This window comes from Chaetura pelagica, unplaced genomic scaffold (assembly GCF_000747805.2).
Source record: "Chaetura pelagica isolate M959 unplaced genomic scaffold, ChaPel_1.0 scaffold565, whole genome shotgun sequence".
Taxonomy (NCBI): domain Eukaryota; kingdom Metazoa; phylum Chordata; class Aves; order Apodiformes; family Apodidae; genus Chaetura; species Chaetura pelagica.
In genome coordinates, this window is record NW_009953388.1 from 274,530 (window position 1) to 301,074 (window position 26,545).

The 26,545-nt window shown below is 38.0% G+C and overlaps 1 protein-coding gene across 1 annotated transcript in view; it reads left to right on the forward strand.

Moving 5' to 3' along the window:
• The window catches only part of LRRC16A (leucine rich repeat containing 16A), a 116,703-nt gene that overhangs the window by 10,959 nt on the left and 79,199 nt on the right, over window positions 1-26,545 (forward strand). The window contains exons 7-16 of the mRNA XM_009998292.1: window positions 1-24; window positions 153-226; window positions 5,260-5,335; window positions 8,400-8,488; window positions 12,804-12,898; window positions 16,976-17,062; window positions 20,710-20,813; window positions 22,489-22,566; window positions 22,701-22,777; window positions 23,705-23,809. Coding sequence (XP_009996594.1) covers window positions 1-24; window positions 153-226; window positions 5,260-5,335; window positions 8,400-8,488; window positions 12,804-12,898; window positions 16,976-17,062; window positions 20,710-20,813; window positions 22,489-22,566; window positions 22,701-22,777; window positions 23,705-23,809 — 809 coding nt within the window. The remainder of the gene's footprint in view (window positions 25-152; window positions 227-5,259; window positions 5,336-8,399; window positions 8,489-12,803; window positions 12,899-16,975; window positions 17,063-20,709; window positions 20,814-22,488; window positions 22,567-22,700; window positions 22,778-23,704; window positions 23,810-26,545) is intronic.

Here is a 26,545-nt window from a genome sequence, read left to right on the forward strand (position 1 = left end):
CCCTACAGAGAAGAAGTACAGTGGGTAAGTACATGTCTTGTTCTGGAGCTCTTTTCAGCTAACTGTACAAATTATGAAAGAGCAGGTAAATCCTAGTACTTGGAAAAAAATACCAGTTCTGTGAAGATGTATTTGGTTATGTATTTTAACAGGATGTTGATACAATTTATCTGACACAAGATACCAGAGAGTTGAATTTGCAAGACTTCAGCCACCTTGACCACAGGTAAATAATATGCAGTAATCATGCTAATATTTTGGAAACTTTCCTTGTTCCCTTTTGCCTGCCCTTGTTCTGGTGGGATGGTCCCATAGCTGTTACTTGAATGTGTAGACCTCTGAAGTTACCATCTGCAGTGTTTTTAGTTTTCAGCACAAAGCTGCTGGTTTTGCACAAAAAGCCCCATGGAGAGCACATTTCACTGAGGAGCCTGAGAAGACAAATATATTTGGCTGTTGGAAGCACTCCAGAAAGGCAGCAGATAGATACTTTTTCTGTGATGGCAGATATAAGAGCTCAAATTGAGCAGAGAAAACATGCAACTACATCTGGTGGGCAAAGTGAAAAGGAAAATTATACAGTCTTTACTTATGCAGAATCTTTTTCTCATGGTATACACAGTAAAGGAAATTTTTCAGTAGAATGTTCAAATTGTTCAACTGAATCCCAGCCAGTTGTTTCCCCACTTACAATAGTTGCTTTAAAAAAAGTGTGCTTCCAGAGAAGCTAATTGAGAGTAATTTTACTATGAGATGCTGAAACTTAAGCTAAGTGCTGTAATTGGTTTACTGAATTTAGCTGGCTGAGGAAGTTGGATTCTAAGTAGAATCTGAAGATATGTAAGTAGGAGGAAGTGGGAGGGAGTCTTAACTAGAATCCATCATTATACAAGGAAAAATACAAATTTAAGAAACTGTAAATAAGATAGAGAAAACATTTGTTTCTTTGGGAAGGTGCAATGGAAGAAATAAGAATCTTTCAAATTCAGGAAGGCTGAACCAGGTAGGTAAATAAGAGTGTCTTGCCACAGCATTTTTCACAGCTTTAAGCTATCTAGTATGTAAACACACAACCCCCCTTAAATACTTACTCAGCGTCTGTGATAGGTTTTCACAGTGCACACTGAATCTCATGGCAAAGTTACTAATCTGTCCCTCTCTTGGCTAATTCAGAGGTAACTTGAACAAGACTACAGGGCTGCAACTAGGGCATGATGGATGTAGCCAAAGACTGATTGTTTTAGCCTTGCTGAGAGAAGAAGGAGAAAGGAATACTATTCAGCACAAACAGATGTGGGACAAGAACATAAGAATGCTTTAAACATTGCAAGGTGGAAGTGCTGAGAAGACCATGGGGCATTCTTGAGAAAGTGACTTACAGATACCCAGCTTCAGCAGAAATTAATGTTTAAACAGTTTATTGGAAAAAGAAAAATGTTACTTATAAGGGAAGAGTAGATAGAAGCAGTGTTTTAAGAGTTTAGAATATCTCAGCTGGCTTGAAAGTATTGGCTTTCAGAAAATGCAATAATGGGTTTGATGCTTTATACAAGCTTTTTGTTGAAGTGTGCCTTACAAAGTTGACATCACTGAGGAAATATATTATTGTTGTTAAAAAAAGTTTTAATTAAATCTCTGAGTATTGTATAAGTCCAAAGATTCAAAACAACTTTGGAGCCATTTACATGCTGTGAATCCATCTTGTGATGAGAGTTTCTATGTCTTGAGGACTGAACTGAGACAAAGGTTTTAGATTTAAATTTCAAAAATAGTTTTTTTAAGAAGCCAAAACCTTATTTTATTAACTAAAAATACAAATTAGGATCTGAGATCCCAGTCAGTTCAAGAATGTACACAAGTGTTTTGTGAGATATTTAGCACAGTGAGAATGCTATAAATTAACAATATGCCATCATACTTTGTTTTTTGAGAGACTGTTGTTTCTTTTCCACCTAATTATTTGGATTACTGAAGCTATACACTTCATGTTGTGGAGCAGCTCGGAAGTGAGATAGGTGATGGGCACACCAATTTGCTAGATACAGGGCATATGCATTGCAAAAATGAGCAATATGCTTTTTTCCTAGTAAAGTGTTTATGTTAGAGGTCAACATAAGATGGCATGAATTATAAATACACTTAAGTTCCCAAAGCATCTGACACTTGGAGTGCATAGCATGGCTTGCTACATGGGAACATGACATCTGAAGTCATGTTGTGCTGTGAACCATATAATAGTTTTTAAAGAAAAAAAGGCTCAAAGTGCAAAGGGCTTGTTTAACTCAGTAGAATGATTTTCATCTGTGTTGCACATCTTTTAGCATTTTTGGACATTCAGAAATTCTGTTGTCAGTGTGATTGGTTAGATTCTTTTTCTTTGCACTGTTTAGATTTCTTGCCATCTTAAATACATGGCAGGACAGAGATGTTGGCAAAACATGAAGGCATTGGTGAAGCTTGAATGTTGTTGAAGCTTGGAGAGATTTTCTGCATTCCAGAAGAAGAGAATCTGTTCTCATTTTAAGATGGCACAGATTTAGATTTTGTAAATCTTACTTTATTTGGATGGTAACTTAGTAAACTAACAAATACAACCAACTCAATGTAACTTAATGAGGGAAAGTTATGAGAAGACCCTGCTTTTGGAAATGGTTGATAGCATTATTTCATGCTCTGTTGCTAAATAATTCAGGTCATTGTTAGTACTACATGTAGAATTTAATAGAATAAAGTGAATAAAGCAATACATAGTTTTGAAAAGTAAAACTGTGTTGAAGTTAATCAAGCTCACAGCAATAGAAGGAGTAGAGGTGAATTCCTAAAGGACCCTCATTGGTCAGAAGCACCTTCAAAAATTTGAACAAAATTAAGAAAAGACTGAGCTGCATGGTTTCTCCTTAAAATAAGATGGTAGAATCTGATAAAACAAAGTTTCTAGACAGTAAGACTTCTGCAGAATGGGCAGAGGTTCCACAGTCTTCAGGCCTGTGGGGAGGAAGAGGTGTGTGTGTGTCCATGTGGTTAGCAGTTGGTGTTACTGAAGGGTGCCAGTGTCTGTGCTTGTCTGGGGTTTGAATAAAGAGGCCTTGAATACTGTGGAAGACTAAACTATGTAAACATGAGAATTTGCAAATCAGCTGGGTGGATTTGTTTTTAAATATCCCTGTCCTGCTGCAGCAATGTTTCTTTAACTTCTTTCAAGTGTGATGTTTTTTCCCACCAGCTCTGAGCACCCCCTGTCCTTCAGCCTTCCTTCTCAGACTTGGGGAGGAAGGGAATGGTCTCAGGCAAGTTCTGCCTGCAGCCACTTTTCTGCCCACAAGGTACTGGGCTCCTGCCAGCCCTTCAGCTCCCTGGTAGTGTAAGCTCTTGCAGCCAGTGATTGCTGATTGTTGTAGCTCTGTTCCTTTGGAGGAACTGGGCTGCTGCTAATGGCTGAAATATAACTGAAATATAACTGCTGGTGGTGCCTTCTGCCTCCTTCTGGGTGGTGGTGGTCCACAGTGTGAACAGCTCTTCTCCCCTGGTGAGATGGTGATACCACCAGCCTGGCTGATGTTTGCCCTGAAGTGTTCACCACCAGCTGTGGCTGGCTGGTTATCACTGGGCGGATAAACCAAAATTACTCCTGAAAAATGGCTCTTGTGTTCATTTCACTTTCAAGGCAAAGGCACCAGCAGGAGGAAAGAAAGCTGCTAATGAATTACCTTCTTACCGATTGCTCCAGGAGAAGACAAAGGAGGAACAAACCTGTATATGGACATTCCTTACTCCCTGGCAAGGTTTCTGCCGGCCCAGCCTAAGGAGAAAATACCTCTGGGTTCCCCTCACACCCTCCCCCCCATGCCATTTCACAAGTCACTTGCTGCTTTACGTGGAGATAAAGCATGTGTGTGTAGGAACAAAAACAATGTGGTGGACAGAAATAAATCTATACACTATATGAAGCTGATAAGACTCTACTGTGTTGGTGGAAATTAATTCACCATGAGACTTGATGTATGCTGTGAACAGGATGGAAAACAGGTTTAATCCTTGAAGGGCACCACACACTAGTTCCTCTGCAGGAGTGTGAAAATGGTCTATTTGCAGGAGCTTTGCAGTTGGTGGGCTAGTCTTTTGCTGCAAATTGCCATAGTTACCTTAGTGATGGGCTTGTATTTTCAAATCTAGCAACTGCAGTTCCCAATATAGCCTGGCAAAAGAGGCAAAATATAGCCTGCTGAAGGCTTGTCCATTAAATGGTGCCTTGTTTCCTGGCTTTCCTATGTGTTTGGCACCCACCTTGAAGGCAAAGATGATGTGGGAAAGGTGCTGCTCGTTTAGTGAAGATCTGTGCCTACTTGCATATGTCCTGAATAAAAAGATGGGGGAGGGATGGGGACAGCTAACTTGTGAAAACCAATACTCTCTAATTTCTCCCTGGAAAAACTGGGGCTTGAATGGCACTGTTTCATTGTTGGATAAGTTCACATAAGTCACAGCTCTTCTATAAAGACGAGGTTTCTGAGTAAAGTCCGGGTGTAAATGTATATGTGTATTAAATATGTTATGTCAAAATGATCCAACTGCTGCTAAATAGTGTGCTAGAGCTTGATGGATGATTCTGCTTGGGAGGGTAGTGTATGTACATGACACTTATCAATGTATATTATTGGAGAAACTTAACAGAGGGAAAGCAGATCACATTAAGAGCCTTGGAATGAAGAAATCTGGAGTAATTTAGAATTTCATTTGTGAAATCCCTTTCACAATTAAGGAGGGTTTGCACTGAAAGTTTCATTATCCTTTTGCAGGTCTCCTGCTTCCTCAGGGAGTTTAACTATAGAGATGAGACAAGGAGGTGTTCTCTAGAAGCATTCAGTCATGGAATTATATTAAATCACCAGACTGCCAAAAGCTTTTTAGCGTCATGCTCAATTATAATTAGAGGTGATTAAGAAGCTTAAATATCTCACAGGCTGAAGAAAAAGTAATACTAAAAGTAGGAATGGCAGCCCAGACAAATTCCTCGTTTAAAAATTCATGCTAGAATGGATGTCAGTTGACCTGTCAAAAATCGGTATTAAAATATGAGAAAGACACACAGCTGCTGGTGGTGCTCATTTTTCAGAATGCAGAGCTTTCTGTAACAGGGATGGGAGACAAGATTGCAAAACTGCGGGGAATTAGATACAGAAGAACACTTAAGAGGTTGTTTCAAATAACGAAAGCCAACAGTTATATGAAGTGAGTGTAAAAGTGTTTTTCTTTTTCTAGAGACTTAATACCTATAGTCGCTGCTCTGGAGTATAATCAGTGGTTTACAAAGCTGTCCTCCAAGGATCTGAAATTAGTAAGTAATACATTGAAGCAATATACTTGCTTCTGCCAGACTGTGGTGTGTTTTAGGGGATGCTATTGCATTTTTCAAGGTGAACTTTTTTAGTCAAGTGAAAATGGATAATCTATTGAATTTATTTAAATTTTTTTTCCCCCTTAATCTTAACAGGAAAATATAAACTGCTAAATAGTCAATTCATGCCATGGGAACACTGCCACGAGCCAGGTCTTCTCAAAAGTTCAAGTGAAAAAAGCTTGAAAACTTCATTGGGCAATTAACAGCCCTGCTTTGTTAGGCATTGCTAGCTCCTTCAGACAGTATTGGGATACTAAATAGGAAGTGACCCTAAAGCTGTCAGAAATCTCCGTTGCTTCTTGGAGGTGGAAAGAAAACATCAGGATTCTGTTTTCCTGCATATTTATGAGATTTTTTTCTCATAATTTTCATAGCAACTTGATGAATTTTTCTCCCAGTTCTCTGAAGATAACCCTGTGCTGTACTAAGTATGTAGTGATGTGTGACATTGATATTATGAGAAGCAAAAGGAGGGCAAATCTAAACCAGTTGGACTGCTGAAGAATGGGTAAAGAAAATCAATAATTAGATGGCATTTTAAATATATAAAAATATACTATTTCTTCTAACCTCGAAAGTTTATAGTCACGGGTAGTGTTAGTGGTTTCAGAAATTGGTTCAGACTTGCATCCAGAAGCTTTTTTCCTTAAAACTGAAGGTTGAATCTCATCTTGTTTAAATGGATGCAGTTTTATTTATCTGGAAGTGCCCTAATTGGATTCCTAAGCTATAATTTTCCATGAAAATTCAGTAGAAACTAGCTTATATGATTCGTGGCAGAAGAGTAGGCAAAAACCTCTCTTGCTGGGACATCTCACTCAAAGTTATGCATGGAATGAAACTGGGGATATTTTTGATCCTCTGGTAGTTTCCTGTTAAAATCACCATTGTTCAAAGGTATGATGCAATTAATCAGTTTCTGCTTCAGTGAAGAATGTTTGCTTAGTTAGAAGACTAGCCAGTGCAGTTGACTTAGAACAGGAACTGTCTATATTATCTGTCTGAGATGTTTTGACGTGGAAGGTTTTTTTGCATTCTTAGCAACTTTTCTCTGTACTTTCAAATCAACTGTGTCAATCTTGAAAACATATATTAATTCCTCAAAAAAAAAATTAAAATCTTTCCACACATTCCATTCTACACATTCCACAGATTCGGTTAAAAACACCTGGAAAATGCAAATTATTGGACAGTAAATCCATGCCATAGGAACACTGCTAAGGGTCAGTATGAGGTCAGACATATCTGGAGGGCACTGAATTCATTGTGCTTCATGAGTCCTGCCCTGACATTGTGTCCTTGATAGACTGTCCACGGTGTTTTTATACTACATACATGAAGCTTTCCACTTGCAATCACAGTGCTGTAGTAGCATTCTGGTAATGTTCTGAATTATGAAAGTATGGAAGGCAAAGTTAGAGGTTCTCCTCCCCCTCTATTCTGCATTAGTGAGGCCGCATCTGGAGTATTGTGTCCAGTTCTGGGCCCCTCAGTTCAAGAAGGACAGGGAACTGCTTGAAAGAGTCCAGCGCAGAGCCACAAAGATGATTAAGGGAGTGGAACATCTCCCTTATGAGGAAAGGCTGAGGGAGCTGGGTCTCTTTAGCTTGGAGAAAAGGAGACTGAGGGGTGACCTCATTAATGTTTACAAATATGTAAGGGGTGAGTGTCAGGAAGATGGAGTTAGGCTTTTCTCAGTGATGACCAGTGATAGGACAAGGGGTAATGGGTGCAAATTGGAGCATAGGAGGTTCATGGTGAATATCCGAAAAAATTTTTTTACTGTGAGAGTGACAGAGCACTGGAACAGGCTGCCCAGAGAGGTTGTGGAGTCTCCCTCACTGGAGACATTCAAAACCCACCTGGATGAGTTCCTGTGTGATGTGCTCTGGGTGACCCTGCTCTGGCAGGGGGGTTGGACTAGATGATCTCTCGAGGTCCCTTCCAGCCCCTAAGATTCTATGATTCTATGAAAGTTAGAGTTGGGAAAACGGCTGAGTTTAACAGTCTTCAGAAAAAAATTGTCACCTTTACTGTGGAAAGGGTTAGTAAGATTTTATGTATGTGGTGCATCTTTTTAGGAGATTCAATTAGTTTAAAATAAAATTTTAAAAAGCAACAATAATAACAAAAAAAACAACAACTAGAAAATGTCAGACTCATTAGAAAGACAGATAGAGAGATGTCCCAGGTATGAATGTCACATTTTTTAAAGACAGAGAACACAGTAGTTTCAGGACTTCAAGATCATGACTGAGATTCAGCTTTGGACTTAACATGAACTTTGGCTAATGTGTGCAGAGAATAAGAAGTTAAATCCAGAAGCAAAATTAAACATTATAATAAAAGGTGATGAGGTACAGATTGCACTGTATGGCTTTTGGATCATTAAGATTTTATTTCTCTATTTGAGCACAGCAAACAAACTCTTCTGTTATAATGTTTTGTTTAGGGTACTTGCAAATGTCTGTGCAAATTCTAGAATCTAGCAACAGTAAGATCATGAGATGGGATTTACTCAACAGGTTGGGAGAATTCACACTGAAATACACTGACCCTTAAACACTAGTCCTTAGCAGTCTTTGGAGGACCTGTAACTAAAATGCTTTTGCTCTCGAGCTTTGTTCTTTGCACTAGTTGCCACTTTCTTTTGAAGGATTCGCATGCATACGAACAAGATTTATTTAAAAATTGAGTGTTTTTTCTAAATCACAGATATTGGGTTCTTTATTATAATTGTAAAAATTCTGCACCCTATGATTAGATGGCCTGATTCAAAATGGCTTTTTTTCAGTCTGCCTCTCGCTTCATTGAGTCTTTTCCAGAAGTCCTGTGTTGCCACCTGACACTCTTGGACGTTTCTGGTATTTTTTCCTACTGTTTATATACGACAAGATGATGATCGTGGCCTGGATCCCATTACAATGTACAGCTTATATCTCAATAAACATCTGTTCCATGTTTGTGTTCTTCAACGCTGTTCTGTCTTTTTTTGTGGCAGTCCACTGATGTCTGTGAGCAGATACTGCGAGTGGTGAGTAGGTCCAATCGACTGGAAGAACTGGTATTAGAGAATGCCGGACTTAGAACGTAAGTAATTCCTTTGAAATGTCGCATTAGTAACTGCTTATTCCCAGCAAAGAGGATGTGTGATGTGTGTTAGCTGGAATAAGCATTTAAAAAAAGGTTTGTGCTCGATGTCTATCTTGTTCTGAGGAGCCTGTAGTCACAAGCTTATCATCAGTTTTTTTCAGAGGTTCCTTATATCCAAGAAATCCCTTTAAATTGATGCGTTTTAAGATTCTGCCTGGAGAATTAAGTGGAGCAAAATTGATTGGATAAGGGCATAAGCCTCTGAATCAGCTCACACTGTTCCTCACCAAATATGGTTGCCAGTAGAAGTATGAACACCTTTTTATCATTTAAAAACAGGGTTTGAGGTTTTGTTGAAAAAGCATACTATTTGATCTGACATAACAGATTATAACTTCTTTCCCAAGAGAAATGGTTTTATCTTATTGTGGATTGCAATTAGCAACTTTTTAAAGCAAGAAAATATATAATTGAATTTAATGCCTTGCCATAGCCTTAAAAGAAAGGCGCATAGAAGTAAGCCATACAATTTAATCCTTGCAAATGTTTTGAGTACAGTAAATTGTATTTACTAGATATTTGCCTTTTTTTCCCTTCACAGGAAATAGAAGCAAAAGTCAGGGTACAAACTAGTCCAGCTGGAAGTATTTGTAGCTTGTTTTAGTGTCAGAGTATCGTCTAAGACCATGTAGACAAAAAAGTCTACCATTAATTAATTTTTATGTTAAAAAGAAAAAGGCAGTGGTGGGAGAAGAACACTATACTGAATTAAAAATAAAGAAGGGAAACAAGCACAGCGAATATAGTTGGTGTGTCTTACATTGTCTCCTCTTTCATTGTTTGGATCTTTCTCCCATTTTGAAAATGCGTTTTGCATTGAAATACCCTTCAAAAAAATTGCCTAAATGACTGAGGAAACTTGAGGTGGAGTTTGAAATTACACCCAGACCTTCTGATCACGAGTGCCCTGCTGTTAATAGCTGTCATTTCAAACACAGGCACCTGATTTTAATCTCATTTTTCTTGCAATAGGTGCTATGAAATGCAGTGATAATCATGAATATCAAAAGCTTTATTGACTACCTTCGGACATTGCCTACCTTAACTTATTGCAGTTGGATTAACTGGTTTCAGTTTTAACAGGACTTGACAGCTAATAGACCTGGGACTTTGGTTTTCATGTCTCCATCTAGATGAACAGCGTTTGGCATTTTGCCTTGGTGTATATCTGCTCTCATCAGCATTGTCTGTCGGTTTTTGTCAAGGATGCATTTGTTCATTTTTCCCAGTTATCATATCTGCTTGCCAGGAGGAAATCCTGTTGTTATTGGGTATCTTCACATACTTCACAGACCAGTCATTTTTAATGAGTTGTGACAGACGACCAAACCAGGGTTAAGGAAGAGCTACCAGGAGTAATGCTTGGAGAAATAACCTGAGCAGCTGCAAGAGCATATTTTGTCCTGCAGCAGTGTCAGTTTAAGATGATTGCATTCTCCAGCCACTCATTTCTGTGATTTAGTTTGGGATGTGGCCTCATAAACACTTGTCATCCTCTCAGCTGATGACAGCAAACTTTTGTGCCATGGTATTTGTAAGGACGTAAGACTAGGGAAGTGTGGACTTGCTGTTGGGGAAAACAGGTTGTCAAATGAAACTGGCTGATAAGCTTTGTGACAGTTTAGATACTTTAAAAAATTTTATCTCCACTGTAATTTCTTTAACTGATGCTAAAGGGTGCAGTCTGGATTATTTTGTATGTGTTTAAGGCATAAAGCAAACATGTCTTGGCTACTGTTAGGATGCTAAGGTAAGTGATATCCAGATTTCAGGTAAAGGAGAGTAGTTCAGGATGATCTGAGCAAATGAGTTTGAAAAGAGAGTTACATCCCTGAGGTGTTTTAGAAAAGTGGGGCAATATATGGCAACCAGAATAGGAATTTCTATGAAACTGCAGGATGGGTTTTTCAGTCTGCTTGCAGGAGCTGGTGAAAATGATCTATTTGTTGCAGTCTTTGAAAACCAGTGGACATGATGTCCCTGCTGCTTTTCATCCTCTGCAGCCCTGTTCCGAAAAATGGGCAAAGGAAGATGTTGGGGCCCTGGCTGTGCTGAAAGATTATGAGAAACTTTAGACTAAACATCGGGCAGCCGGGGGAACAGGGAAGGTTGTTCTCATGGGAACTAGTGAGGCTTTGCTATGTAGATTCAGGTAGTAAGGTAAACAGGACGGGGAGCTAGATAAAGGGCTTAAAGTAGTGACCAATATAAAGGGGAATTGGGGCGGGTGAACAATGTATGTTAACCAATTAAGAGCTTTGCTTTGCTGCGTGGACAGCATGAACACTGTCCTAAAGACTATATAATCTGTACGCAGCTGAATAAACTTGGACTGAACTAACATCACATTGGTGTGCAGTATTCATTCCCGGCTTGCCACGGATATGGACCGCGGCAGGAAGGCAAGACCCAGATGTCTCCATTTATGACAGAGGCTGCACAGGGAGTGGAAGTTGTATTAGTTTTTTCCAAAATAAGTCTTGGATCCCCATGTGCCCTACATAGGTAGTCCGGTGGTTTCTGGTGTCAGTTGATTGACTGTGCCTCTGCTAAGTAGTTCACATGCACACTGGTTGTCCAAAAAGTTCTGGTAATCCTGCCTATATTGGTGGTGAGAGCAGGAGGAGAATTTGTAAACAAGCCTGGAGGTGTAGACAGAACACTGAAATGACAAGAATCTGTTAGGGATAAAGGAAGAGGAGGAAACTCAAAATGAAGAAAAGTATTTTTGTGTGTGTTTTTTAACTCAAAACCTCATTTTTCTTGGCTGGACATGAGGAGCTTGATTCAGTTGCCTAAGCACTGGCATCTAGTACCATTTGAAATGCTGGAGGGTATCCACAGACTGTTGGCAAGTGTAACTAGGGACTTAGAGAAGAGATGTCTTTGCAGCAGCAGCTGGTAGCAAAGCAGCATACCCTGAGGCTTGTCAGGTGGCACAGATTCCAGCCCAGAATATTATTTGTTGACTGTATTCACATGCTGCTTTTATCTTAGGAAGAGAATACTCTTTTCCTAAAGGCAGCCCATCATCATCCATTTGCAGTACTGGAACTTGTTCTACCCCTAGAATCCATCTAAGGACATAAGGTTTCAGAGGAAAAGTAAACTTGCCTGGAGCATCTATACTCAAGCAGACCTTGCAACAACCAAAAGCTATTGAGACTCCTTCTGTCCAGTCTCCACTCTTTTCTAGAGACTGAAGAGGACCTCCACTGCTGCTCTCAGCACTCAAGACTATCACTTTCATGGTAGGCAGGACCTGTCCTGAGGAAAGTGGGTAGTGTTAATTAGCACACTTCTAGCAACAAAGCTGGTAGTTCTCCCCCTCTGGCCTACAGGAGGTAAGACACTTCAAAGCACACAGAGAGGGAGACAAGCTCTGTGAAGGAAGCTCGAGGGATATTTTTGATTTCTGCCTTAGTATGTAACTTAGGTGAAGTAAGAACATTGAAATTATGGTCTCACTTTAGCAAAAGCACACACTAGGCCAGTCCTTTAATACCTGAAAGCTTCCTGGTAGGTACAGGGACAGAGGATTTGTCTTAGAGCTGGTAGCAGCCAACAGGCTTGTGACTTAATGCAAGGAGCATGTCTCCATCTGAGTCTGACAGTGTGATCATGTAGGAAAAGCCAAGCTAGCTTTGAACTTAATGTTGTGGGTGGTCATAGTCCAGCTGCAGCAAAATGCCCTGAGATGGGGCCACGTTCCCTTGCCTCTCAAGTGAATTTGAAGCAGAGGTAGGTCATGCTACTCACAGCTACCTACCATAGCTGGTTAAAGTTAGTCCAAAGCTGTCTGTGCTGCCTTGCCTGGCTGTTGTGAGCCTTATAGAACTGACGCACCACCATCTCTCCTGAGACACGCTGCTAGTGAGGAGGTAGTGGTATGCAAGTTGATGTATATATCCCACCCTTACATGGCATGGCAATGATGAAAGGTGCCTTTGAGTTGTAAGTTATTCTGTGCAACTTCTAATTTATATCTTTATCAAAAGCCATTTGAGCTTTGACTGAGTTCTCTTGAGTCTCTTAGGTCAAAGAATAAATAAATAAATACTAAAATAACCTGCTTTGAAACATAGCAAATTAGCCAGACAAGCATTGCTTGAAACTGTGAAGAGTCAGTGCTGGTCAGCAGTAGGATAAGCCACTTCTGTCTAGTTATCTCTTGACATTTTTATGCCTCTGAATGTTCTGTTGTTACAGGAGATAACAGGAATCTTTCTTCCTCTCTCTTCTTTTCTTGCAGAGATTTTGCACAAAAGCTAGCCAGTGCTCTAGCCCATAATCCCAACTCAGGACTCCATACGATCAACCTTGCTAGCAATCCACTTGAAGATAGAGGTACTGTAACATTTATGCTTTTCTCTTTTGTCAAATGCAATAGGAGGATTGCTGCTACTCTGTTCAGTTTTGCCTGAATAATAGGCTATTGTTCTGTATGTAATGCTATTGCAAGTATCTGTTGTTCACAAGTGACTGAGAATTGCTGTTCTTTTTGATTTATGTGTATCCACTAGCTTGTTGAGAAATACTTAAGTGTCTTAAACCAGCCATGGGTTTCATTACATTTCATTACATTTTCATAGAGCACAGTGACTGTTATGGACTAGAGAGTAACTAAAGTGATGTGCATTTTTAAAGGCAGTGTAATCAGTTGAAAGATGAAACATGACGCAAGTTTGTTGCTTGGATTGTATTTTCCTGATTGTTTTGTGGTTTTATTTCAGTCATAATTCTGTACTTATTTCCAGTATTGAAACTACTCCTTTTTTTCAGTGTGTTGCCAGTACTTGGAGATATTCAGTGATGCTGGCATAACTGGTATCCTTATGGAGCAAAGTGCTGTTGATGGAAAATCAAGCTGAACAGATCAGCTTTTCTCAGACTGGGCACTGCTGGGCATGATTTCAGTACATATCAAGTCAAATAATTCCCCTCCCTTGTCTATTCTCTTGTCACTGAAGAGGCATTTATTTTTAAAATAAGGTTACATTCTTTCAGTCTGGAGTTGTGACCCTTCAGCACTGCCCATGTGAGGTTTCTGTTTGTTTCACTTAATTCATTCCAGGCACACAGTGTTCTGGGATCAGACTATCTTGTGCTTCTGTTGGGCCAGAAGAAAAATAAGGAGTTTTATATAGTGAATGTTTTCTTGTTTTCTTTGTTTTGGTTTGGGGATATTTCCAGTCTCCTTGCTGTCATGATTCAAAATTGAAAAACTGTTCCTTTTGATTACAACTTGACTGACCTAGAACGTTGTTAAGACAGAGCTTTGTAGGTGTTTCTCCTTGCTTGCTGGATCAGTGAGAAAAAAAAGATGGGAAGGGTTTTTCTCCTTTCCTGTCTTGTATTGTTTTCCCTTAAGTATGAAAATATTTGTTTTTAACATATTTAGAGTAGTTCTTATTTGAAATTGTTCATGTGAATTGCTATAACTCATCTGATTGCCTGTTGCCTCCTGACTTATGCTTGGCCTCCTTAAGAATTTATATCACATGAAAGCCAGTGTTTTGCTGAGGAACATTATTGTTATGCTATAGGCCTAACTATATTATACAAAAAATAGGCTGTCACATCGTTGATTCAGCTTTTGAAGAAGTGTGTTTACACTGTCTTATATGAAAGGTTTTTCTAAAAGGAACTATTTTTTTTATCTTGAAAGCAAAACAAATGACCAAACCATTTGGTAGATATCCTATAGGTCACAGGTTTATTTTAATAATTTATTATTTTTTTAAAACATATATCAGTGTGGGTACTTTCTTTGCAACTAACCTATTGATTCAAACCACTCTGTGGTATCCATTTACAAGATACAAGTGAAATGCAAAAACTAGAACTTGAAGAAATTTAGGTTTTTTCATTATCTCAGTCTCTCCTGTCACATACACAATTAAGATTTGACCTTTCTGCTAGAGAGTTACCTGCGTTTTATGAGTACTTAAAGAGAAATTAACTATAATTGCAATGTGCAAATATGCATCTTTTCAGTTTCAGAAAAATTTATATGTCCTGTGTTCTGATGTTCACTGAATGCAAGGTAGATCTGGCTTTATTAAGCTGAAGTAGCAGCAAACATTTCATACATAAAAGCTGGAATAATAGAGATTCATGTAAACTTAGAGATTTCAGAAACTATCTCTTGAAAAATCACCTTTGCAGGAACTGGAACTTTAATCAGATTGACCTGTGATTATAAGGGAAATAATAGAGTTGTTTGTATTGTGGGGAGTAACGTATCATTGTGCCTTGTTTGCACAAAAACCCTACCATAAGTTATTATGTATTATTGAGCACAAATAAATAAAGACATTATTTTATTACATTAATGCAACTGTATGCCCATAACATAACAAGTGCATTTATTTTCACTAAGGCATAGGACCTGGCTTCAGTTAAAACACAAGGCAGTATTTATATGTAGTGATGCAACACTGAGACCAGTCTCTTAATTCATGATTGACTTCTCTTTATGATACTGTCAATATTTGTGAGACCAACACCTGCAAAGTTTATTATCAGTCTTGGCTTTAAAATCTAGCCATGCTGAAGCAATGGGAGGGAGTTTTGCTTTTGGCTTTAATAAGATCAGAATTTAATCTCATATTTTGTTAAAAATAATGATAGACCTGAATACTGAATCCTAGAAATACTCAAATTCAAACCTGTGTGCCTGGTTGCAATTAACTTTACTTCTACCTTTAGAGCTCTTGTCTCTTTTATGAGGTTAGCAAAAATGGGTGACTTAAAGAGTGTTCAAGGGCCTGAGTGACCAGAAGGACTTTTCCTTCACCTGCTTCCTGCATCTTGTAAGATGTTGATAGTTGTTAAGCTCAGAGTGATAAGTGGTCTGTATATCATTAGCTAATACAAACATGGAGAGGTAAAATTATTTGCTGCCCTTCTTACCCAAAATGCTTCACAATGAAAATTATATTTGTGATATCCTTAATGATTTGGATTGTACTTCTATTTCTTCTGACAGCACAAATGTACCTTGATTTTGTAAGTATATATTGGGACTAAACTAGCTTAGTAAAAGTGGACAGTCAACTACAGAATATGAATTGTGAGACCTGCTTAAGGTAGTTTGAACCTCCTACTTCAGAGGAGCTTAAACAATTTTTTAATAGTAGGGCTGTGAAAGAAAATGCTATTATGACTTGATCCATTCTTGCTGGAAGTTAGTGAAGACATCCAGTTAAGAGTGTTTTACAATAAATTATGCAAAGGTATAATGAGTCTAATATTTTTGCAGTATAAGTAAAATACAGTATGTTGGTTTGAGCTGCATGGACATGGCATCTCTCACCTTCATTCGCAACATGCTTGTGCAGAGACCATTAAATAAACCTCTTAACAAATTTTCCATAATAGCTGCTCTTTCATTATCAATGATAAGTAAAACACAATAAAAGCAGAAGAAACGTGTATGTGATATACTAGCAGACTTTCCTGTCTGCAAATGTGGAGAAGGGTTATCACCTTTTTCATTTACTCTATTATAAAACAAGTGAAAGGCTTTACCCCCTTTCTTTTTGACCTTTTCTCACTAAGTTAACTGTAAAGGACTATATTTCACACCTAGGGTTAAGTCTGGAGTCTTTGTCTGGATTTATTCCTCTAATAAATATTTCATTGTTTGGTTCTATTGTTATTTAGCATAAGCCCTCTTAATTGAATTTCAGTCTTGTGCTTAAATGGGAGGATTAAGTCTATTGAGTGTGGAACTTGGATACTCTGAGAAAGGGCTCTAAAGAAAACTGTTGGGGTTTTTTTGGCGTTGTTTTGTTTTGTTATTTCATTGGATTTATGCTGAGGTAGTCTAGTCCCTGTCAGCATCTTAACAGACTTTTACTTTTTTGCGATCACAAGTGGTTGTAGCATTTCCAAGCCCATTTGCTTCCTCCACTCATGGGTGGCTTGGTGAAGGTTTCAGGTTTGTAGGGTTTATCTCAGGAGAAGAGTTAGAGAACGTGGATGCCTCTTTTGCCTCAACAGCTCTTCCTTTTAAAAGAGAATAAAAATAGTTGAAAGTTTCACGTGAACTATCATAGCTGAGGTTTATTTTGTGCTGTGTTTATTTAAAAACTTAAGTAATTTTCTGGGGGGCTGAACTATAAAGCTTAAAGGTTTCCCAAGTGCTGACTGTTTGGCATGTATAATACCTTCCCTTTGACCCCTTCTCAAATGTATATGTGCATTGTATAGTTTTTAAACTAATTAAGGTGACTCACTGATTGTTAACAACAAAGTTCCTTGTCCATTCAGTGATTAACAAAGAAGAAATATTGACTGCACCTGTCATTTCAAAGACTTATGCTTATAAAAAGACAGGGTGATTTTGGGCCCACCCCCACAGTTCCTCCTGTAAGATTGTTTGCCCCAATGTGATTTTTCTCTTCATTCTCCCAACAGGTGTGTCATCTCTGAGCATCCAGTTCGCCAAGCTCCCAAAGGGACTGAAACATTTAAATTTATCTAAAACCTCCTTGTCACCTAAAGGTATGTTTTATACATATGCCTCTTTTTATGTTCAAAAACTTTCTGGCTTCCAGCCTAATAATACCTTTGTTTACCAGATGATAAAGTAATTAATTCTGTAGTTGATTTACATGTGTATTCTCAACGGCGCAGCTGCTTTTTTGCTGTTCTGGGTTGCTGAACAATGGGCTGGGTTGTGTCCCCCCTTCTGTGCTTTGAAAAACTCTTACTTTTGTAAGCTTTGGGCTTGAACCTATATTGTAAGGAAAGATTGAATTTAGAATTGGCATAAATATTATGTTTCATATATACTTAAAAAATATGTCTGAAACAAAAATGCACAGGGAATTTTCCAAACATTTTGCACGCAATTATTTTGTGAAAGCAAGTGTAGTGACAAAATTACTGTTAAGTGGTATGTTCTGAGTAAAGATTTCTTTGTTTTATAATGTACAAATTTCTAATTTGATATTGTAATTGAATTGTTTTAAAAACAATAGCATTACTGAAATACAAGTTAGAAGCTTTGAGCTTTTTCCATTGCTGTTTTACAAATAATAGACCTCTTAAAGGACTGCACAAACCCAGGGTTTCCTGTATAGAACATCAGTGTTGAAAACAGAATAAATGCACTGACATCTTCTAGCTTTTTCATAGATTTTTTTGACCTGGAAAAGTTGAGTGAATTACAGTCTATGAAGGACAATAGTTGATAAAAGATAGGAGCCAGGCTTTTTTATGCGTTTAATTATTACTCTGTGAAGTTCAGATTCTGTGTTCCCAGAAGCTTTAAAGGTTGACCTTGGGGGAGTATGAGTAGGGTGAGACATTTTTTGTATTTTTTTTCAGTGTTCTATAGCTCTTCTTTTGCTTGAGTAAATAATAAACCTTAAACTGAATTTATTCAATAGTGATTGTCATTAAAAAGATGTTCATGAACTCTGAGGTTGTTTTCTTTTCCGCTGCTAACTCCATTTTTGGTGAGAAGGAATTGGCTGAGAATCTTGACTAACCTCACATGTACTCTTGAGATTAAATGTTCATGAATTTGACAGAAATTCATGCAGTTCTGGTGTGTTCATTCATCCTGTACTTTTCTTCATGTGATCTGAATGATTTCATCAAGTGCTTGTGATCACTGAGTCAAGAGAACACTCTAGCTATGCTTCCATCTTCATAAAATGTAAATGCCAGCTTGATGAAGCACATCCACAAAACTCTTGTCAGCAAAAATGAATTTTGAGGTTATGAAAAGAATTCCAAAGGTTTTCAACACAGTTTTTAGGACAATCTTTAAGCAAAAGCTGAAAATATATTCCAATATGTCTAATACTGACCTCGTGTGAATACTAGTCCAGACTGCATTGCAATTACTACCTGTTCTCCAAAGAGGAACATGTCACCTTGAATATTGTCCCATGGCAGCTCCTCAGAATTCCTTGAAAAAGTATATGCATTGTCTTAAAATTGGAGTTCTAATAAGTCTCTGGACCTGAAGAAACTGAGCTTCATTTCTTCAGTTGTCTGCAAAGCTGCCTGTCTTAGCCAGTTTTCCTATAACTTAAGAAGGCAGTGCTGAATTGGTTTTAACATGGGAAGCTATTTCTGAACTTGTAGCATTTAGAGGGGAATACTGTCATTTTTTTCTGTTGGGAAAGTCTAAAGGAGACCTTGAATCTTGGATTCAGTGGACTCCAAGGAACTTTTTTTTCCTCTCCCAGTCTTTCTTTTTATTATTTTGAGACTTCCCATTTCAGAAATTTTTTACAATCCCTCACTGGTTTTGACCTTATTTAAAAAGCATTTTCTATTCAAGACAAGTTTCTAAGATTGAGAAGTGAAGTTCAGGTGGTAACTTCCCAGCTGATCTTTCTTCAAATATTCTACCTCAAAGTTCCTGAGAGCTATTAACACTCTGAGCCTCCTGAGAGTGGTAAAAGAGCATGAGAAATTGTCTGCAAATGAAAGTGAGATTACTGTTAAGAGTATAGGATGAGGTGGGTGAAGTTCAAACAAAAAATTATTGATTTGAAGTTTCCAGTTAAATGGAATGTTCTAATATATTCATTCAAAAGTAGGGCTTGCTTTTCTGAGCCCAAGCCAAAGGCTAATTACAAAAATCCTTCATTTGCATGGTTTGCCTTCAGTGAGGTGGCTGATTTGGGGCAGCAGACCCTTTCTAAACATGAAACAAGCAACAACATTACAGACTGATTGATAGATGCTCTTCTCCCCCAAAGTCAGACACTACTCCTGAATTCCCAGAGTCGGTCCTCATTAGTATATGCTGAACTGGTGAGAGTACATTATATTAATTTCTACTTCTTGTTGCTTATGAATGCTTTGAGAAGATACAGTAAAGTGAATTCAGAACTACAAGCTTGAGAAGTTAAAGAGAGCTTTAGATCTTTCAAAAGTACTCATTTGCAGTTTACCTTTATAGCTAGGGTGTGGATTCAACCATGCAATGTTAAGATAAGAGAAAAATTATGCCGAATGAAAAAGTTTGGAGAAGGCAAAGATGTCACTGTGCTTCAATTTGTTTCAGTATCAAAAGCCTCCTGAAAACAAGACTCACACACATGGAAGACTTTCTTAATATTTGGAAGTTTGGAAAACTGAAGAGCTGAAGTGTGGGGTATTTTGGTCTCCGGTGGCTTGCTAGCTGCTTCCTCCACATCCACGCTGATAAATCCATTCCATTCTAGCTGAGAATTGAAGAATGGACGTGTTCTGTCAATTGAATGACAGTCCATTCTCACTGACCAGTGGCTTTGAGAAGTTGCCCAATATTGTGTAGTAGATCAAAACACCTGCCTGCTTCGTAGCTTTGGCCAGGCTCTTAGAAAACACATGCATGGAAGAAAAACAGGCATGTACTGCTTGAAAGGCAGCAATAGCCATCTACGTTAAAGTGAAGATGGTGATAACCTACAGAACCCTCAGATGAAAGTTAAATTCACTGGAAGTAGCCATGTCCTAATTTTTATTTTTAAAAGCTGAAGAATTTTAGAGAAAGAAAGCTCTGACTGATTTGTTCCCAATATGAGCTTTTTAATTTTAAATTGAAAAATATGGATTTGTTCTGATCAAGAATTGAGAGTCTTTACACATCTCTTGATACTTTAATTAACTATTTTGCTAAAACGACAGACAAATATGCAGTTGAAATATTTTTAATTTCTAGGCCTTGTCAGTTGCTTTTGAAGCTCTGGCAATTATAATTGTTAATGTACTTGATCTTCCACAGATGCTTTCATCTACTTCCACAGATACTTTTATCTAAATATTATTGTTTACAGAGAGACACAGTCTTGACATCATGAAGTAAACTCCGTTTTAAAAATCAAAATGGGATCGCACTGTTAAAGACATTGCAGACTTCACAAAAAGACTTCTTCCCTGGATCCGGGACCTATAATACATAGTGGCTCCATCAGGGCAGCTGATGGAGTGTGGTCTGGGCAAAACTGGGCATGCTGTGGCAGGGAAGGGTCTCAGATATGCCTGGTCACCTGTATTCCTCTGCTCTGCCGTACAGGGTTAGTAACAGGAGGCCGTGAAGCATTCATGTGTGTCTGAGTTCACTGCAACTGTGCATTGGCAGGGCCTGGGCTGGTTTTGTCTAGAGGAGACAGTTCAGTACTGATGTGTTTTTTTTTTGGCAGGGGTGAACAGCCTTTCCCAGTCACTCAGTGCCAACTCGCTGATCGCAAACACGCTTGTCGACCTCGACCTCTCAGGGAACGCGCTCCGTGGTGATGATCTCTCAGTAAGCACTTTCTTCTCATTTAATGAGATAATGGATGGATGTTTTCATTAATTCTAAGAGAAGGGCAATGCCATTTTGTTTAGATCTTTTTTTTTTTTGCCTTTATTTCAGTGCACTTCTAGCAGAGATAGAAAATAACATTTTGATCTCCAATCTTCAGTAAATAGTCAGAGGATTAAACTGCTCCACGCAACTGAACAAATCCACATAGTTTTAGTTCATGCTTTTAGTCCTTGGCTTGTACAGACAAATGAGAAAACTGCAAGTGTGCCATTTTTTTTCAGTGGACTTAACATGTTTCCTGAATTCTGTTTGAAAGTGACCAAAACACAATTTAAAAAGCTCAACTTCCATTTAGTGATAAGTATATTACAGATTTTTCATTGGAAGGCTGGAAACAATTTATTTTGACTTTGACTTCGAAAGACTTAATTTCTGTTTTTTTGTGGTTTTGTTTGTATAAATAAATCTGTGCACCTCCTTGACACTTGTTATTGAAGCTTATGATACTTTGAAGAACTTTAATTCCTTTGTTCAGCTTATTAGTTGCCATAGAGGTGCAGCTGAATTTTCTGAATAACAAAATCCACTTCTTTCTCAATTTGTATGTATTCACTTTTTCACTGTTACATTTGTGTTTCTCTTACATCAAAAATTGTGTGCAGATAAGTGTTAAGTTTTGAATGCTTTAACTATTGAGCATCTAAAATATGCAACACTAGAGACACCCAGTCTTATAATTTAAAACGTGCAGTCAGATGTGACTGAGACGTTTTGACAAATCTTACTAGTTTCAGATTTGTCAGCATGTTCATATAAATATTCTTTTCAGACATGAGGTGAAAGTTTCAGTGGGACAAGAGGATTTAAAAGGTAGCAAAGAGTTAAATGGTAAATAAAGGCACCTGGTGAATTACTTTTACAACAGAATGACATGGCAAATAATGTAAAAAAAAGAAAAAAAAAAGTGCAATAAATAAAAATACAAAAGTTGAGGCTTTTCTTAGCCAGTCAGAGAGAGACAGATGGTATTAAGACTGAGATCTCTTAATCTATGGAACAGCTTTCCAACAGGAATAAGGAAAGCCTTTAATTTAGCAATTGAAATAAACCCTAGCAAAGCACAGAGATTTTTAAAGCAAGGACCTTTCTTGCTCTGTAGGTACAGGGTCTAAATGACCTAATTTTTTAGAAAGATGGTTCTATTTTAGAAATGTTGAACATGCTCTGTTTGGCTGGATTTCATGTGGAGTTGAGCATTCTACATTTCTGTGAATTAGGTCATATTTTTTCTGTGTTGTTTTTGAGTCTAAAAATACCCCAAAATAAAGCACCATATAGTAGGAAATTTTACATACACTAAAATTTGTGACAGATCCTATGCAGAAACTAACTTATTTTCAGCAGTGCATTAAAGGTCTAAGGGAGAAAACAGAACAGGTGACAAGATCTCAATATTGATGGCTTCAGTACTGCATAGGATCTGTATTTTCTCCTCTGTTTTAAAAATTGTAGCCTTCAAAAGTGAAACAGGTTGTATTGATTAGGTGAAAAAATGTTTCAGACTCATCCCTTGTAGTGCTGTTTTACAATAAAGCCTAAAATGTAACGAGAAGTAGCAATCCAGTAATTGCTGTAATAATAACAATTTATTTTTTTTCTCCATTAATTATAGAGTCTGTACAATTTTTTGGCCCAGCCAAATGCTCTTGTTCATCTGGATTTATCCAACACAGAATGTGCACTAGATATGGTAAAGGTTTTTTTTTATTTTTTATTTTTTTTTGTGGAAATTCGAATAACAAGGAAACATTTCCCCACCTTCTATCCTGAGGTACTTCTCTGTGTTAATATAAAGTAAAATCAATCATCTTTGTTTTAAACCAGGTGAGTGGAGCCCTCCTTCGTGGCTGTCTTCAACATCTAGCTGTCCTTAACCTCTCTAGGACTCTCTTTTCTCACAGGTACAGTTTAAATGTAATTACTCCTAAGTCCTGCAATATTTTGTTTTATAATTACTTGCTGTCATGTTGCACTTTTCTTTTTAAGAAGAAACCTTAGACTTTATAGAAGTCTTAGATATCTTAGTTCTCTATGAAATAGGTATTATTTATTTCAGGCAAAATATTTTCTTTCCCTTTCTGCTGTTTGCTAGATGGCTGTAAAGTAAGCTACCTTGTCTAGTATGTTTTTTGTGATACTGATGCACTGGAAAGTCTATATGTAACTTTTGTCTCTTAAGAAACACAACATCAGGCTTTGATGTTTGACCGACTTGACTCCTCTTAAACTTGTTTTTTAGAGTTTGTTATTTTTCATTATTTGATGATAGTTACTAATGCTTATTTCCTTTTTTGTCCTCTTCTGAGAGGAAGTCTCTTTGAAAGTCTTTGAGACTGGGCATTGACTTTGTATAACACTTGCTTTGTAGGAAATATTAACATTAGCTTCCTTTTTCTTCAACTTGGTGTCTTGGGTCCGTATTAGAGACGATAACTTGTTGAGGGTCAGCTACTACAGCACTGAATAATTATTTCTAGTGGTGAAAAGGTGATTTCAGGGGGTTTGTAATGTCCTGTTTGATCTGCTCGTAAGATAGAAGTATGTTCACTGTTAACCAGACCTAAATGATCATCCTTCATAGTTCACCTAGCAGAAGCTAGATAGTAATGGCTTCTGTGCAGCACTGCAATGCTGAGAATTGTTTGTTGCATCAACATTTTGATGACAATATATTTCTAAGCTAATTGAGAGCTACTGATTACAGAGTGTTGAAGGTAGAGCAAATTAAGCATGTAAACAATAATTACAATTCTGATGGCTTGCATTCGCTATTTATTGAATTGAGGAGTGTCTAGATGCTACTTCTTAATGAATTTGTTTACTTGCAGAAAAGGAAAAGAAGTCCCTCCCTCCTTCAAACAGTTTTTCAGCAGCTCTCTTGCGTTGAAGCAGATTAATCTTTCAGGAACTAAACTCCCTCCTGAGCCTCTGAAGTAAGAATTTAATTTCATTTTCTCCTGTTGCCTAAAACCTAGTTTGCATTGTTATTATGTGAGTGCCACATATAAAAAATGAAAGGATTTTGCTTTTTTTCCCCCCATTGTACATTATTGATATTGCACGAGTGAGTTTCTTAATGATCACACATTCAAGAAATGTTTCAATCTCACAGTTGGGACTATTAATCATATTTTGTTCTGTGGGAATGTCACAGCTGTTTTGCTTCCCTCAACATTTTTTATGATATATTTTTTACATTGTGGCTTATGAACAGAACCATTTGCTTCACAATAAAATGGGATTATGTAGTTGTGTGAGTGCCCTTCCTTTGAGGCTGCAGTGCTGCACTGGCCTTTGTAAAACTGGACCTGTTTCAATGCTTGGGAGGAGAAAGCTATTGCATACAGCTATGTCCTCCTTTTGTAGGGAGAGACAATGGCAGCAGCCCCTAGGAATGCTAAGTGTAATGCATCTCCTTGCTGTATGTCAGCCATGCTGTGGCTTAGAGAATCTTTCTGGTGATGTGGATATGACACTTCCATTGCCCACCCAGCAGTGGAGAGAAACTTTTCTTGCAGCCTAATGCAGCCAGAGGGAAACTGTGTAGCAGTGTATCACCCTTCCTGTGACATGTTTGGGTTTCAACTGTGTTGAACTGTCCAAACACAAAATTTAGAGGTGCCTTTTAAAGCCAAGCTAGGTCTATATAGATAGGTCTAATAATGAATTCTGTGATTCTGACAGAATCCTTGTGTTTATTTGGCTAAATTAAATAAAGGGCTCTTTTCAGAGTGTCAACTTGCTAGCTAATATGCATTAAAACATACATAAACCTATCCGAGGTAGACACCTAGACATGTTCACTAACCATTTTGGGGTTAGTGAACACCTCCAAATCCTAATCTGGACACATACATAGGTGTGTGTGTGTATACTGTGATTGCAATCCTGTCTTCTGAGGGACAACAGGGATGGGAAGTGGGCAGTAGCTCAGCAAGGGTGTAGCTGAAGAATGGGATTTGATGGCAAGATCAGAGATGTGAGGTATAAGGAGTAGTTAGTGAAGTACTGCATGGAAAGTTTTTGATACAATCTGGGGGAAGCTAAGGGAGAGGAAAGTGACAAGTGCCACACAGGAAATAGTACTGTACATTATTTTGGGGTATTTTTTCTTAATGTACTTTGACATTGGAGAGGACTGTGCAAAATGATGCTTGAGATGCACTGGATTGAAATGAATATTCAACTGCAGATGCCTATCATTTAAGCTTTGATCTTTTACTCTGTTCTGTGTGATACACTTGGTTGTTGTCTTGCTTGCTTAGACTTTGCTAAGATTAGGAAACTGTAGCACTGATGTGTTTTCAAACAGAAGATGATCACTGAGAAACACATTGGTTCTGGTTAATTTCGGGCTATAAATTCTGTGGTGCAGCACAGCAGGGAGCTATGTTTAATGAAGCAAGAAGAATGAAAGATGTAACTAATACACAAGACAATCTTATCAATGCTATAGGAAAAAAAAGAATGCTGGGAGTTACCTACACAGATAGGGAAGGTGAGAAGCCCCAAACAGTAAGGTTCATATTTAGCTCTTCTCCTTAGCATATTGAGTATCTCCTGGGGTGTGAGAATTTTGACAGGTGAGTGCTCTACAAATATCTGTGCTCAAGAAAGTTGTTATATTAATTTATCCCAAATTCATGTATCCTTTGATCTGCCAGTTTTGCAGCAGATGAGATCTTCCTTTTTCAGCTGAAGTGATCTGTATTGGCAAAAAAACTACTTTGTTGATAATGCTTAAGTTAATCTGGCTCATTTTGACTGAATTGGGCTAAGGGGAGTTACTTGCATGACCGGGGATGGTGGAAGCAAAATGATGGGTAGTGTAGCATCTGTCCAATGTCCAGCTGGATACAGATGATCTTAGCATGTCCGTGTCCCTCTCAGCTGGCTAGCATTTTGGCATGTGTTTCTTTTGTTTTGATCAGTGTTCACCTCTGCCTAGGAAGTAGGATAGTGCTCTTAATATGTATTAGAGTGGTTTCCTTGGTGTGCTTTTTCTCTGACCTAAGTTTTTCCTTCAGTCTGAGCTGAGTGTATTTCACAACAATGCAGAGAACTATGATCTGCAGTGCACCTTGCTTTCCCTCTCAAACCCTTCCTGGATTGTCTAATGCACTTGAAAAGCATCCTGTGGAAGTTAATCTTGTTTTGAAAGGACTGAGTATGTGCTATATCCTGTGGCGGCTACTTAGCCTTATGATCTTAATTCTAAGAAATTACAGAGGTTCTATGGAACAATCAAGATCATAGGAAGAAGATGGGAACACTTTTCAGACAGACTTGTTTGTCATTACCAAGATTGCAGTAGCACATGAGGGATGATTTCTAGAAGGAAAAATAAAAATGACATGATGTGTGATAAAAGTACATCTCTGGCATCTTCAATCAGTGCATGTCAAAAAGCTTTTTGACAACATGGGCCTTGGAACTGTTCTATGACAAAAGAGTTCTTGGTTTGTGTTAATGTACCAGAGGTCAGAGTTTGATGTGTGATTCAAGATCAAATATGCCTACAGAAAAGTGGTAAATTGCAGATACCTGACACTCTTGAGTCTCAAATTCCCCTTATTGTTATTTTATTTATTTATTTCTTATCACCTTCCTTTAGATCAACAGTTGTGGTGTGTTCAGTCACATATTCTAGCTTGGTGGGTTTAAAGATA